General features: G+C 35.0%; 1 protein-coding gene across 4 annotated transcripts in view; it reads right to left on the bottom strand.

Annotated features, from left to right (window-relative positions):
• LOC131437280 (myotubularin-related protein 10) overlaps positions 1-16,752 on the bottom strand; it is a 271,863-nt gene that overhangs the window by 205,825 nt on the left and 49,286 nt on the right. For 2 of the 4 annotated variants that reach the window (XM_058606524.1, XM_058606521.1), the window contains exon 2: positions 7,005-7,056. The exons of the other annotated variants lie outside the window; for them this stretch is intronic. In XM_058606524.1, the coding sequence (XP_058462507.1) occupies positions 7,005-7,056 (52 nt within the window). The remainder of the gene's footprint in view (positions 1-7,004; positions 7,057-16,752) is intronic. 4 annotated transcript variants of the gene reach the window in all.

The following is a 16,752-nucleotide window of genomic DNA, read 5'->3' as shown; positions in this document are numbered from 1 at the left end:
GGTCTTTGAGCGCTTGTTGAACGACATATTGCACGAAATATTCGTTCAATTTGCTGGAACGGTTTGTTGTTGTTTTTTCTCTGTGAAAATTAAGTGTTACCTTTACATAGAAAAAAAAATTGTTGTTATTCTACGTGAAGTAGATGTATTGTGCAGGTATGTATTGTTAGTTTAAACAAATAAGTGGAAAAAATTTCAGAAATTCTGCAGTAAAACTAGTCCAACGGGGCTCCAACAACTCATGTTAAAAATGGTTCAACAATGGACATTCGGTTCAACGGTCTGTTTCAAAATCGGCAAACGAAGGTCCCGTGTTGGCCTCCCGTTGAACGATTGATTGGACTTTCATTGGACCAATGATCCAACGTATTGGACCAATGAAGGACTACCATTATACGTTTTTTTTTTTTCTAAGAGGGCGTTTTGTTGCAAGTAGCTCGCATTGATGAATGAATGGTGAAAGCTCTATTTATCAGTATATCAAATAAAATTTGAATATCTAACACTTGTGAATTATTTACAGCGAAATCAAAGTGCGTCCATACTTTCTGGGACAGTCTTTACCATTAAGGTGAAATGTAGCGTCATAAAGTACGCGCAAAATTTTATCCGCTTCAGTCGAACGAACCGTCGCACAAAGCGTACCATGAAAAACGGCCACATAGAAACAAGAACTTTTTTCAATGATTGAGCGCAGTGGGTTTACCTCTCGTTATATTGGCTTGTAAAAAAGACGGGACGTAATGGATTTTAGAATTCTTCACACTTTGAATATATGCTGATTCAATCATCATTGTTAGTGATTACTCTTACACTAGAGCTATAAATCATGAGTAATTATGAATGATTAACATGAGGTTATATGTATATGTATTGACTAACTTGCTAACCATGTATATGCCTGATTTTAGTAGCAAGCATCGGTTCTCCTTCAAAAGAACGGTTGAAGACAAGAGAACATTCAAGTATTTTCGATATCTTTGCCAGTCGTTCACCAGGCCCTTCCCGCCGATGAGATAGAATTTACGTAAAAGTATTTACCATTAACTTTTTTTCGGAAGCGACTTTCGGAATTGTATAGCATGATGAGTCTAGAAATGTCTGTTTCAACGATAACGAACCGAAGACCAAACTGCCTCTGGCCTCCGGTGCCAGAAATCATCAATAGTTTAATAATTTCTTAGATTACATTATTGGAATACATTCCAATTATAACTAATAGTTCATCATACCATGCAGTTAAAATTATTTAGTGAATCTTTTCTCAAGCACATATTTGGGGCACGAAATTGAATATAAAGTTATTTCGTAGTTCCTTATTATTCAATCGATTTTGAAATCAAAATCAAGCGTTGATTCATTGTATTCATAATAATTGAAAAACCAATGAATTCCAATAAGTTTTCCATGCTGACTGGCTCGAAGCTGGCCCTCAATGTTTATCACATTGTTTGTATAAATGACAGCTACTTAGAAAATAGACGATTTCTTACAGTACTCATTTTGTTGTATTCAAGTCGTTTTTATTTCAACACAAAACCCAATGCTGCATAAATTCGCGTCATTGTTTTATATCTATTTTTTGCTCACGATATAATGCCACCGTGCCCACCGTGCATTTCTCACACCACCTCAATACGAAACAGCAGCGCGCAAGCAATAAAAAAAATGCAGAAAAGTTTATGAAAACTTTTTCAATTTTCGGTTGTTTTCGCTAAAATTTTATAATTTTGAGTTGCATTTTCAGATTCTTTGTGAAATTCTGCTACAAATACTACTTTTCAGTTCTAAAATCATCCCCGTGGGACGGAACAGTGACCGTTTATACATTTCAAAAACCAATTACGGCTCGGCAAAGCAAAATTTCAAAATTCTAAGAATACTTAGTTATGATAAATTTGATTTCGAAAACTTAAGTGTTTTTGGTTTTTCGAAAATCGGTCTAGTTTTTGAATAATTGATCAAAAACGCGATTTTCGCATTCCGCTACATTTCACCTTAAGACATCATTTGCTTCCGTAAATCTGTGATTTTTGTGTAGGGAAAATTGCAGACCTACTTGTATTGTGTAATGGGGGAAAAGGAACTTATATACTAACTTACTAACTAATACAGAGAGCGAATCGATTCATTTGAAGATTGCATCGATTTTTGTCGGAATTTGCTTATAATATTATGTGACATTACATCTAATGGTTCTATATTTGTGAGTCTGTTTAACTTATTTGTACTAAACCAGGGAGGACGCTTAAAAATCATTTATAGAATTTTATTTTGAATCCTTTGAGGCGTTTTCTTCCTGGTGGAACAACAACTTGACCAAATTGGTACTGCATAAAGCATGGCTGGTCCAAAAATTCGTTTATAAATCAACAATTTGTTTTTTAGACAGAGCTTAGAATTTCTGTTCATAAGAGGATATAAACATTAAATATATTGATTACAAAGGTTTACAAAGGTCTGGATTCCTTCAATGTGATCCTTGAAAGTGAGTTTTTTGTCATACGTTAAACCTAAGTATTTTGCTTGATGAAACCATGTCAATTTCAAACCATTCAATTTGATAATGTGATTATTGTTTGGTTTAAGAAAAGAGGCTCTTGGCTTATGAGAAAAGATAATTAATTGCGTTTTTGCTTCATTTGGTGCAATTTTCCATTTTGACAGATAATCACTGAAAATATTTAAGCTTCTTTGCATGCGACTGCAGATCACTCTTAGATTTCTATCTGTGGCTAACAGACATGTGTCGTCACAGAATAGCGGTTTCTGACAACCAACGGGTAGATTTGGAAGATCAGAAGTGAAAATATTATACAAGATTAGAGCTATGCTCGAATCCTGCGGAACACCTGCTCGTACGGGTGGAAAATCAGATTTACAGTTGTGATAGCTAACCTGAAAAGTACGATCAGTTAAATAATGTTAAGTCATTTTAATCAAATAAATAGGAAACTGAAAATCAGACATTTTTGCTATAAAACTTTTGTGCCAAACCTGTCGAATGCTTTTTCTATGTCTAGAGGAGAAACTCCAGTGAATAATCCAGAAGATTTGTTAGCTTTTATCATGTTCGTTACTCTTACAAGTTGATGAGTAGTTTAATGATCATGACGAAACTCAAATTGCCCTGGTAAAAAAATTGAATTCTCGTTTATATGAGACATCATTCTCAGCAAGATATTTTTTTCAAAAAGCTTACTGGTAGAAGAAAGTAAACTAATTTGTCGATAGCTTGATTTTTCTGCTGGGTTTTTATCAGGTTTCAGGACGGGATTTACTTTAGCGTTTTTCCATCTTTTAGGGAAGTAAGCTAATGAAAAACACTTGTTGAGAATTTTAACCAAGAGTCGCAAGGCATCATCGGGAAGATTTTTAATAAGAATATTAAAAATTCCATCATTACCAGGAGCCTTCATGTTTTTAAGTTTTCTAATTATTGACTTAATTTCATCAAAATTCGTCTCAGTAATGGCATCTTGTAATAAAACTTGAGTTGAAATATGATCATATTTCAGTGAGACTTCATTTACAATAGGGCTCACAACGTTCAAATTAAAATTGTGCACACTCTCAATTTGCTGAGCTATTTCGCCATTTGTATTGTTCAACCTTTCTGTTTAACTTGTTCTTGTTCATGGATATAACTACACATGCCACATTGGTCCACCTAAATATTTAAAATAAGACGATTTTGCACACTATTTTTGCAAAAGAAAACCTAAATTGTTTTCGTGGTATTTTCAAAATTATGACAAAAGTTTTTTTATGAGGTTCGATTCACGCGTGTTTTTCATGCAGTTCGTTTAAGCGGATTCTCAAACACAAAATCAAATCCGGAGTACTGATCACTAGAAATCACGTTGTGTCAAGCGTCTCGGTTCTTCAAAAAACGCAATATTTTAATTATAAATTCATATGATTCAAGTTTTCACTGTTTTACTCTTCGAATGCATAACATTTGAGACATTGGCTAAGATCGTGTAAAAATATATGTGTATGACATCGTTCCATTTAATTCGTACTTAAAATCTTCATATTTTCAAACATAATGTCTGAATTTTCTGTTGCATTTTCTAAAGCTTGAGCGAGTTGTACACCTTTTTTTATATTTATAAAAAGGATATAATGTTTCTTGGCTAGTACTGCATTTTTTGACATATGACCAAACCCGTACCCAGGATTTCATTTCGGGAGGGGCCCAAAGATTAAAAAATAATGTTACTGAAGGTTGCCTATGTACCTAATTCTCGGTGTGCATTTACTGCTGTTTTGCCTTTCTCATATACAGGGTGATTTTTTAAGAGCTTGAGAACTTTTTTAAACAATAAAACGCATAAAATTTGCAAAATCTCATCGGTTCTTTATTTTAAACGTTAGATTGGTACATGACATTTACTTTTTGAAGATAATTTCATTTAAATGTTGACCGCGGCTGCGTCTTAGGTGGTCCATTCGGAAAGTCCGCTTTTTTATCGACAAATTTTGTTCAGCGATGAGGCTCATTTCTGGTTGAATGGCTACGTAAATAAGCAAAATTGTCGCATTTGGAGTGAAGAGCAACCAGAAGCCGTTCAAGAACTGCCCATGCATCCCGAAAAATGCACTGTTTGGTGTGGTTTGTACGCTGGTGGAATCATTGGACCGTATTTTTTCAAAGATGCTGTTGGACGCAACGTTACAGTGAATGGCGATCGCTATCGTTCGATGCTAACAAACTTTTTGTTGCCAAAAATGGAAGAACTGAACTTGGTTGACATGTGGTTTCAACAAGATGGCGCTACATGCCACACAGCTCGCGATTCTATGGCCATTTTGAGGGAAAACTTCGGAGAACAATTCATCTCAAGAAATGGACCGGTAAGTTGGCCACCAAGATCATGCGATTTGACGCCTTTAGACTATTTTTTGTGGGGCTACGTCAAGTCTAAAGTCTACAGAAATAAGCCAGTCACTATTCCAGCTTTGGAAGACAACATTTCCGAAGAAATTCGGGCTATTCCGGCCGAAATGCTCGAAAAAGTTGCCCAAAATTGGACTTTCCTAATGGACCACCTAAGACGCAGCCGCGGTCAACATTTAAATGAAATTATCTTCAAAAAGTAAATGTCATGTACCAATCTAACGTTTAAAATAAAGAACCGATGAGATTTTGCAAATTTTATGCGTTTTATTGTTTAAAAAAGTTCTCAAGCTCTTAAAAAATCACCCTGTAGAAAGGTTATGCAATCACTGTGAAAACCGATTTTTGAACCGAGGCCCGGAGGGCCGAGTGTCATATACCATTCGACTCAGTTCGTCGAGTACGCAAAATGTCTGTGTGTGTGTATGTGTGTGTGTGTATGTGTGTGTGTGTATGTGTGTGTGTGTGTATGTGCGTATGTGTGTATGTAACGTTTTTTTGCACTAACTTTTCTCGGAGATGGCTGAACCGATTTTCACAAACTTAGATTCAAATGAAAGGTCTCATGGTCCCATACAAAATTCCTGAATATTATTTGGATCCGACTTCCGGTTCCGGAATTATGGGGTAAAATGTGCAAAAAATTGTGAAAATAAGTGCACTAACTTTTCTCAGAGATGGCTGATCCGATTTTCACAAACTTAGATTCAAATGAAACGTCTTGAGGTCTCATACAAAATTCCTGAATATTATTTAGATCCGACTTCCGGTTCGAGAGTTATGGGGTAAAATGTGCAAAAAAAAAAGAAAATATGTGTTTTAACTTTTCTCATAGATGGCGCGACCGATTTTCACAAACTTAGATTCAAATGAAAGGTCCTGTGGTCCCATGCGTTATTCCTGAATTTCATGCGGATCCGACTTCCGGATCCGGAAATATAGGGTAAAGTGTGTTAAAAATTGTACACCATCACTGAAAATGGGGAAAAACCTTACAAAATTTTCTAAATCGACCTCAAATCTTTTCCAATTGGATGGTTTTTATCAGTAGACGGTCAAACAAACCGATTTCGGTTATTCTTTTAAGAATAGAAGAAATTTTTTTTTTTTCGCCTTTCTCATATAGAAAGGTTATGCAATCACTGTGAAAACCGTTTGAACGTTTGAACCGAGGCCCGGAGGGCTGAGTGTCATATACCATTCGACTCAGTTCGTCGAGTACGCAAAATGTCTGTGTGTGTGTTTGTGTGTGTGTATGTGCGTATTTGTGTATGTAACGTTTTTTGCACTTTATGGGGTAAAATGTACAAAAAAATGAAAATATGTGTTCTAACTTTTCTCATAGATGGCGCGACCGATTTTCACAAACTTAAGTTCAAATGAAAGGTCCTGTGGTCCCATACGTAATTCCTGAATTTCATCCGGATCCGACTTCCGGATCCGGAAATATAGGGTAAAGTGTGTTAAAAATTTTATACCATCACTGAAAAGAGCGAGAAACCGTAAAAAGTTTTCTAAATCGACCTCAAATCTTTTCCAATTAATAGTTTTTATTTGTAGACGGTCAAACAAATCTATTTCGATTAATCTTTTAAGAATCGAAGAAATAAATTTTGAAGAATACCACAGTTTTATATAGGTATGATAGTATGATTGATATGAGAAAGGCATCATTACACCACTAGGTGGATTAAAACAGGTTTTTAACATATACTTTCATACATATACTTTTCCACTGGAGCTGATATTGTATTACATTTCATTACGTTTACTGTCTTGTTATTTCTGTAAATTTATTCAGGTTGAGGCTTGAATATACGACATCTGGTTTTTGAAAACAGGGCCTTATACTTTGAATCACAGAAAATTGAATTTTTATTGATATTAGATAATGTTTTTCTCGAGTATCTCATAAATTGATAGAAGCGTATTATTATTTTCAACAATTGCCTAACTACTGTTTGTTAGAGGGCAGTAATTATATCAACAGAATAAATAAGCTAGTGAGAAGACAATAGCTGGAATTGATATTGTGAATACTATCAATCTGCTAAGATGGTTTTTGAGCTTCTCCATGTTTTTTCCCATGCATAGTACTCACCTGAAAGCAATTTAGGATTTAAGTACTCTGAAGATACCCTTTCATATAAGTCCTAGAAAAACAATATTTGCATTAATCTACCAATCGGTACAATTACTTTTTCACATGCTGTAATAATTATTGTAAAAATAAATAACTAAAACTGTGACCTGTAACTAGAGTAACCAAAAAAATTTGGATTAGCCACCAATCACCGAAACGATCAAAATGGCGTCATGACACATAGGGCAATTTTACATTTTCCTTATTCATGTAGTTGAAAATCACATTCCACCGTCAACTTTCATCTATAAAGCATTTTTTTAATAACTATTTATTGGAATATGAGTTAAAATTAAATTATTAAAATTTAAAATGGGTGTAAAGGCACAAGTGATGACTTTTCAGCCCTATTATATATTATTTGGTTGTTACCATGAGGACATCATTTGCTTCCGCAATTCTGAGATTTTTGTGTAGGGAAAATTCTAAACCTTCTTGTATTGTGTAAAGGGGGAAAGGAACTTATATACTAACTTACTGACTAATACAGAGAGCGAATCGATTCAATTGAAGATTGCATCGATTTTTGTCGGAATTTGCTTATAATATTATGTGACATTACATCTAATGGTTCTATATTTGTGAGTCTGTAACTCATTTGTACTAAAGCAGGGAGGACGCTTCAAAATCATTTTCAGAATTTTATTTTCAGAATTTTAATCTGAATCCTTTGAAGTGTTTTCTTCCTGGTGGAACAACAACTTGACCAAATTGGTACTGCATAAAGCATGGCTGGTCTGAAAATTGGTTTATAAATTAACAATTTGTTTTTAGTCAGAGCTTAGAATTTCTGTTTATATGAGGATATAAACATTTAATATATTTATTACACTTTGCCTGGATTCCTTCAATGTGATCCATTATACAAGATTGGAGCTACGCTCGAACCCTGCGGAACACCGGCTCGTACGGGTAGCAATTCAGATTTACAATTCTGATAGCTAACCTGAAGAGTACGAACAGTTAAATAATTTTGAATCATTTTGATCAAATAAATAGGAAACTAGAAATCAGACATTTTTGCTATAAAACCTTTGTGCCAAACACTGTCGAATGCTTTTTCTATGTCTAGAAGAGCAACTCCAGTGGATAACCAAGAAGATTTATTTGCTTTTATCATGTTCGTTAATCTGACAAATTGATGAGTAGTTGAATGTTCATGACGAAATCCAAACTGCTCTGGTAAAACAATTGAATTCTCATTTATATGAGACATCATTCTCAACAAGATAATTTTTTCAAAAAGTTTACTGATAGAAGAAAGTAAGCTAATTGGTCGATAACTTGATGTTTCTGCTGGGTTTTTATCAGGTTTGAGGATAGGAATTACTTTAGCGTTTTTTCATCTTTTTGGAAAGTGAGCTAATGAAAAACACTTGTTGAAAATTTTAACCAGGAGTCTCAAGGCAACACCGGGAAGATTTTTAATAAGAATATTAAAAATTCCATCATTACCATGAGCCTTCATGTTTTTAAGTTTCCTAATAATTGATTTAATTTCATCAAAATTCGTCTCAATAATGTCATTTTGTGATAACACTTGGGTTGAAATATGATCATATTTCAGTGAGACTTCATTTTCAATAGGACTCACAACGTTCAAATTAAAATTATGTGCACTCTCGAACTGCTGAGCAAGTTTTTGAGCTTTTTCGCCATTTGTAAGAAGTAGTTGATTTCCTTCCTTGAGAGCAGAAATTGGTTTCTGAGGATTCTTAAGAACCTTAGAAAGTTTCCAAAAAGGTTTAGAATATGGTTTAATTTGTTCAACTTCTTTAGCGAAATTTTCATTTCGCAAAAGAGTAAATCTATGTTTAATTTCTTTTTGTAAATCCTTAACTATGTTTTTCATAGCAGGATCACGAGAACGTTGATATTGTCGTCGACGAAAATTCTTCAATCGAATGAGCAATTGAAGATTGTCATCGATGATAGGAGAATTTAATTTAGTTTGAGCTTTGGGAACTGAAAGATTTCTTGCTTCGATAATATAATGATTCAAATGATCAATTGCTGTGTCGATGTCCGCAGAAATTTCTAAAATAGTTTCATGCTCCACATGATTTTCAATGTGAGATCTGTAATCCAACCAATTAACAGCTCTATGATAGTTGAATATAGTACTAATAAGATTAATTATAGCTTCGTTGGGTAGTCTGAATGTTACAGGAAGATGATCTGAGTCAAAGTCAGCATGTGTAATCGGTTCACTACAAATGTGACATTGATCTGTTAGAACCAGCTGAGAGTTGATTATGATTTTACCATTACTGTTATTTTGCCTACAATTCCACTGGACATACTCAGCATTTAAGTCTCCTATAACGAAAAATTTCGGTCGATATCTTGTGAGTTTTTGCAAATCGCCTTTAAAGATATTTAATTGTTCGCCGGTGCATTGGAATGGTAAATATGCTCCAGCGATGAAATAAATTCCATGAATGGGTTCAACTTCGATTCCCAAGCTTTCAATAACTTTAGTATTGAAAGAAGGTAAAATTCGATGTTTAATTTACCGTTGGACAAAACTGGAAACTCCACCACCCATACCAGTAAACCTGTCAAATCGGTGAACCACATAATGTGGATTGCTTTTCAATTTGACATTTGGTTTAAGAAAAGTTTCTGTCACAATGGCAATATGAATTTTATGAAATTTGAGAAAATTATTAAATTCATCTTCACTCGATTTCAAAGATCGAGCATTCCAATTTAAAATATTCAAATAATTCACTGTTAAATTTTAAATTCATTATAATATTATTTGCAAATTGCCATCCGATTTGAAATGCTTCAAAAAGTGATGAAGTCGAATTCATTCGGATGATCATTTGTAAAAGTTGATCTTGTAGGTAGATCATTTTATATTCAGTTATATCGCCTAAACCAACTTCATTTAAAGAAGCGAATGGCATTGAATGAATATTTGTAGGTAGACTTTCATTAGAACTGCCACTAGAAGAAGATGATTTGGCCGATCTACCTATTAATAAATTGTTTTCGTTAGAAGATGAACTGCAAGGTGGTCCTGTGTTTTGATTATTTACATTAGAAGAATTAAGTGGTAGATTTCTACCTGTTATACTAGCATAACTGACATTAGAAGTAGATGATGACGAGGTCGATACCTGTCAATAAATTGTTTTCGTTAGAAGACGAATTGGCAGGCGTAACTGTGTTTTGTTTTAAATTCGAAGAAATAAGTGCCTTACAAGAATTAGGCCTGGCATTTGTAACGGTTTTTTGATTTTCAGGTATGTTCTGTAAATTTGAGGTCGTTGATTTGACTTGTTGTCTAAGCGAACGAACGTTTAAATCCCTGACAGGACATTTCAAATAATTGGATTTATGATTTCCATTGCAATTTGAACATGAAAATTTATCAGTGGTTTCATTCATTGGACAAACGTTTTTCGGATGCGATTTACCACAATTCAAACACCGTATATCCATATGACAATTTTTGGTTCCATGGCCGAAGCCTTGGCAACGACGACATTGCGTTAAGTTTGCAATACGATTATGCCGTTTATAATGTTCCCAATGAATTTTGATGTGGGAAATGAAACGTACTTTTCCTAAAGTTTTCAAATTGTATACATCACTTCGATTGAAGTGTATTAGGTAAAGTTCATGGGATATTCCAGAGCGTGGTTTAGAAGTACCATTCGCTCTTTTTTCATAAGTATTACCTGGGAAGGGGCAAAACCAAGCAATTCTTTTAGTTCATTTTTAATTTCATCAGTACTTTGATCATTTGATAAGCCTTTCAAGACAGCCTTGAAGGGTCTGTCTGATTTTATATCATATGAATAAAATTTATGAAGTTTCTCGGATAAATATCGAACAAGACGTTCGTAATCTTCCAATCCATCAACCAAGACTCGACATTCTCCTCTTCGTCCGATTTGAAATGAGACTTTTACTTCCGGGAGAAAAGTAGGAAGCTCAGTACGGAATGCTTTGAAGTCGGAAATCATCACCGTCACTGGTGGCATAGATTGATGTTTCTTCCCAGAACGACAAGCGTCCATTTTGGAAATTTTTGAAGAATTTTCTTCTATGTCGCTACAATCGGATTCAGAAAGAATCTCGTAAATATTGTTAGACGGCATAGAATCAACGGAAGGGAAATCCGTCCGTTGTCTTTTATTTTTACATTCAGATTCTATAAGATCGTGAAATTGATTTTTGAAATGAATGAAAATTTAAATTAAATTAACTAGGCTAAATTAGTCTTCGATTAGACTCCTAGTTTGGAAAAGTCTTGATAAAGACTGTTTAGTTCGAAGAATAGTTCTTTGAATAGCTAGCCTTAAAAAAGGCTGATTAATTTCTTAGTCACTCTTTGTATCACTTAGTCACTCTAATAACACTCTTTGTATCACTTAGTCACTCAAATATCACTCTTTGTATAGCCTTGGGAAAGGCTGACTATTTGATAGTCTTTAAAAGACTGTTAGTGATTTAGGTAGCCTTGAAAAAGACTGAAACCTTGAATCAATGAAACTCTAGGTAACCAGAAAAAAATTCCAGGAGCCAAGAGCTATACGCGTGCGGTGCGAACGACTGTTCAACACCGACTAGATCTATAAAGCATAATTTTCAGTATTACACTGCATTTTCGGTAGTATTATAAACGGTTATTACAACCGAACGAATTAATAGAAGTAATGTCTCCCTCTTGAACTTTTCATTTTATTTCTGAAACTATTTTTTTTACCAGCAAGCACTTCGAACACCGATTTTTCTCCTGATTATGGTGTTGATGATAACAAATATTACATGAATTGATGCTTAATGTTAAACTTTCTGAGAATATGAGAATTATAATATACACAAATGTCCCGTGGTTGTACAGTGCTTTTTAGCTCGCAGCTAAAAGTGCTTCGGTTTGTCACTAGTGTCCCAAGATATTTTTAATGTTGAAATCTGAAATAATTTTTAACGTCTACGATTTTAGTTGGGTGTGGTGATTTTTTATCCAAATTTTATACAAGATACGGTTACTACCCATAGAACTGTTTTTACTTTACTGGTTTTACAATTCTTTGATTTTTCCTAGAGAAAATTGTAAAAAAATTGTCATATGGAATGGGGAAGAGGAACCGATAAACTAATATACTCACTAACACAAACAGCGAATCATATGAGAATTACGAGTTTTGTCGTGAATACGACTTACTTTACTGTGGGGTGCCTTTTCAAAATTTACCCTCTGAGAGTGATAAGTTTTTGATCGTGAATATCTCCTGTTGTATCTAACGAATCAACATAATTTTTGCTACACGCCATCGGAAATATGATCACAATTTTATAATAAAATTATCAATTGTGTGACATAATCTCAAATAATTCAAAATTAAACTTTTCTGAAATGTTTGGTATAAACGAGTATCAAAGAGGATAATTCATAAGGCGCGTTTGCCTTTCTCGTATTTTTAAAGCTCATAGCTCAGTGATCTGTGAAAGGATTTATATAATCTAACTACCAATAGAATCGAAATTTTTCAACTTAAACGTGTATAGCAACAGCATTAAAGTATTTCAATAGTACACTATTGAAATACCTGTCTCATTTGACCCATGTCAACATCAGCCAATCAGATCGCGTTCTGAGAAAGAGAACAAAATATCTGCTGCTGTACAACAAATCGTTCGAGAAAAATGTTCCGAAAAGTGGTGAATATCGTAGCGAGTTCATCAATTTGGTCCTTCTGAATGCTAGAAACGAATCCCTACAGCACATTGATAGTTGATTTCAATAAATTATGCAAATCCGAAATGAAATAATCGACATTAAAATTCTGTATGCTGCTATTTTTATGGCCGTTAGGACCGCTCATCAGTGCAAAAGCTACAAACGAAATCACATAATAGGAAATCTCTTAACAAAAATTGAATCAGTTTGGATTCTATCGCCACTGCGAGCAGATGTGTTTTGTGTCGTCTGCACAGCTAGTTTCGCTTTTGACAAGAGCGATTACGTAACAGCTGCCAGTCATTAGCATTGAGGAAAAAACAACTATGGAGAGCATTACACAATATCAGCCGTTCTAATGGTTCTAAAAGTTTTCTAAAGAACTATTAGAATTTGTTGTTCGCAAATCGAAGGTAATTATCCTCAGTTTAGTGCAAATCAAGAACAGTTTGCTTAGATTTGTGCACTTTCCGCTGTGTGAAATTTACAGTAATCGAGATCAAGTAAAGCCTTCTTTGTTTTGCGAAAAATGTTCCAGAGTTTAATGTCGTAGAGAATTACGCAATTTGACCCTCCTGAATGCTAGAAACGAATCCCTATTGATAGTTTCGTTCAATAAATTAGGCCTATTGTATCATTGATCAACCCAGCGAATTAATGTTTTCTTTATTGGAAGATTATAATCGGTTGTGAACGCTTCACCTACACCAACCATATCAGTATCGCACCCAACAGCCTGGAATTAGATGACGGGAGTCAGCGGCATCCATCGGAATTCGAATTCAACTCATCACTCTCCATCACAAACGCTTTCATAAAAGGTTCTTCTCAGAGACCATTATTTTATTATAAAGAACTATACTGGTTATTTCATAATATTTGTGTTTCAGAATGTTAAATGTAACTAATCTGTACTTTAGTTTAGGTGCATCGTTTCAAATTCTACATACAATTTCATACAATTGATCAACTAATTGATATTCGGAAGTGTTAAGGAACATGTCAGTTGTTTTCGTATTCACGACATCCAGTTATGTCTCTGACATTACCCACCCGCCTTTTTTTTCATAAATACGTTTTTTCATAAGGCAATATAAAAGGTGATTTTTTTGAGGTTAGGATTTTCATGCATTAGTATTTGCTCAGATTTTTTGAGGTTATGATTTTCATGCATTATTATTTGCTCAGTATGCTTTGACATTTCATCATGAATAGACTTACTAACGAGCAACGCTTGCAAATCATTGAATTTTATTACCAAAATCAGTGTTCGGTTCGAAATGTGTTTCGCGCTTTACGCCCGATTTATGGTCTACATAATCGACCAAGTGAGCAAACAATTAATGCGATTGTGACCAAGTTTCGCACTCAGTTTACTTTATTGGACATTAAACCAACCACACGAATGCGTACAGTGCGTACAGAAGAGAATATTGCGTCTGTTTCTGAGAGTGTTGCTGAAGACCGTGAAATGTCTATTCGTCGCCGTTCGCAGCAATTGGGTTTGTGTTATTCGACCACATGGAAGATTTTACGCAAAGATCTTGGTGTAAAACCGTATAAAATACAGCTCCTGCAAGAACTGAAGCCGAACGATCTGCCACAACGTCGAATTTTCAGTGAATAGGCCCTAGAAAAGTTGGCAGAAAATCCGCTTTTTTATCGACAAATTTTGTTCAGCGATGAGGCTCATTTCTGGTTGAATGGCTACGTAAATAAGCAAAATTGCCGCATTTGGAGTGAAGAGCAACCAGAAGCCGTTCAAGAACTGCCCATGCATCCCGAAAAATGCACTGTTTGGTGTGGTTTGTACGCTGGTCATTGGACCGTATTTTTTCAAAGATGCTGTTGGACGCAACGTTACAGTGAATGGCGATCGCTATCGTTCGATGCTAACAAACTTTTTGTTGCCAAAAATGGAAGAACTGAACTTGGTTGACATGTGGTTTCAACAAGATGGCGCTACATGCCACACAGCTCGCGATTCTATGGCCATTTTGAGGGAAAACTTCGGAGAACAATTCATCTCAAGAAATGGACCGGTAAGTTGGCCACCAAGATCATGCGATTTGACGCCTTTAGACTATTTTTTGTGGGGCTACGTCAAGTCTAAAGTCTACAGAAATAAGCCAGTCACTATTCCAGCTTTGGAAGACAACATTTCCGAAGAAATTCGGGCTATTCCGGCCGAAATGCTCGAAAAAGTTGCCCAAAATTGGACTTTCCGAATGGACCACCTAAGACGCAACCGCGGTCAACATTTAAATGAAATTATCTTCAAAAAGTAAATGTCATGTACCAATCTAACGTTTAAAATAAAGAACCGATGAGATTTTGCAAATTTTATGCGTTTTATTGTTTAAAAAAGTTCTCAAGCTCTTAAAAAATCACCCTTTACATAAGCTTTTCTTCGCGGTAGCACTTACAATACATAGTACTTTAAACCTAAAACATTTCGAATATCACATTAGTATGTCGGAATTCATTAGTTAATCTAAACACTGTTTCTATCGAGTGTTTTGTTATTATAAATTTCTTTATTTAAAAAAAAAACATTTATTTTGTACATGATCTTATAATTATTTCAGGTTTGTTTGTATCAGTTCATCACTTTCATTCAATATAAGATAGCTGGCTATTGGTTGAACTCATGGAAGAGGAAGGAGTCTAACATAAAATAAACATTAAATTGGAACGCTAATGGTCTTAATGAAATGATGAAGAAGTTTCATGTAAGGAAGGTCACTACAACACGGTACGCAAGGTACGCAATAAATTGATTAGTTGAGATATGACATCACGATACTCCACGCATGTTCAAACAACATTATCAATATTATGGTAACGGTCGCCACAAGCACAATGATTAGTCTAGGAACGTAAAATTCGAAGGAGATGTGCATCTGACGTGTAGTGATTGGACATGAGTCTGAACATCACACGAAAGAAGTCCCTACTCACACCTAGTCCTCTGAACCATGCCTTTGTCGATATTTTAGGAATAACTGAGTGCATCTACCGACCCAGATCATCTCTATCCCAAGAAGCTGGCAAGTGTTCTTTGGCGAGACGCACTATAGAATTCGTTGAAAGCAATCGGTCGCTCATAAATTTCACCCTCAATACCACCACGTTTGGCTCTCTTTTATTGTCTGGAATGAAGCAATGAGTTGGGACCCAAAATATAGTGATTTGATGATTATTATTCAATATGTCGTTCAGACACTGTTTTATTTTGTCCAAGAAAAACGGTTCATTCTTGCCAGCAATGTTTGATCGAATGGCTTCAATTGCACTCAGACTATCTGTGAAGAGGAAAAATTGGTTTGGAGATAAGGTGACGATTGCACTCATACTATAATGATCACTCGGATTCATCTTCCGAATGACGAAATCATTCAGTAACATACACTGCTTGAAAGCATTATATATTGCCCTGGTTCGCTCTGTTCTCGAGTTTTCTGCAGTTGTGTGGTCACCTTATTACCATAACGGGGTACAACGCATTGAAGCTGTGCAGCATAAATTCATCCGTTTTGCCTTACGTCAGCTGCCTTGGCGAGACCCCCATAACCTTCCCAGATACGAACTTAGATGTAATCTCATTGGACTTGAGTTGCTTAGTGATCGACGCAATGTTTGTTACCGATTTAATCTTGGGAAACATCGACTGCTCCAGCCTTCTCGGACAACTCGATATAAATATCAGACGTAGAACTCTCCGGAATAACCCTTTTCTTGTTCCCCAGTTTGCTAGAACGATTTATGCGAAGAACGAACCTGTATCAAGCATGATTCGTATATTTAATCGTTGTTATACTATTTTCGATTTTAATCTGTCTCGTACTACTCTCAGACGCTCATTTATAGTATTTTTCAAGAACTTGACCTAAGAATGACATTACTTATAATTCGTATATTTGTATTTAAGTTTGTGAGTTCTATGTATATTATGTTAGTTTGTAAGTGTACCTTGTATTTTATTATAATTAATTAAAGTATCAT

The sequence above is a fragment of the Malaya genurostris genome, chromosome 3 (assembly GCF_030247185.1).
Source record: "Malaya genurostris strain Urasoe2022 chromosome 3, Malgen_1.1, whole genome shotgun sequence".
Taxonomy (NCBI): Eukaryota; Metazoa; Arthropoda; class Insecta; order Diptera; family Culicidae; genus Malaya; species Malaya genurostris.
This window is presented reverse-complemented; position numbering and strand designations above follow the sequence as displayed.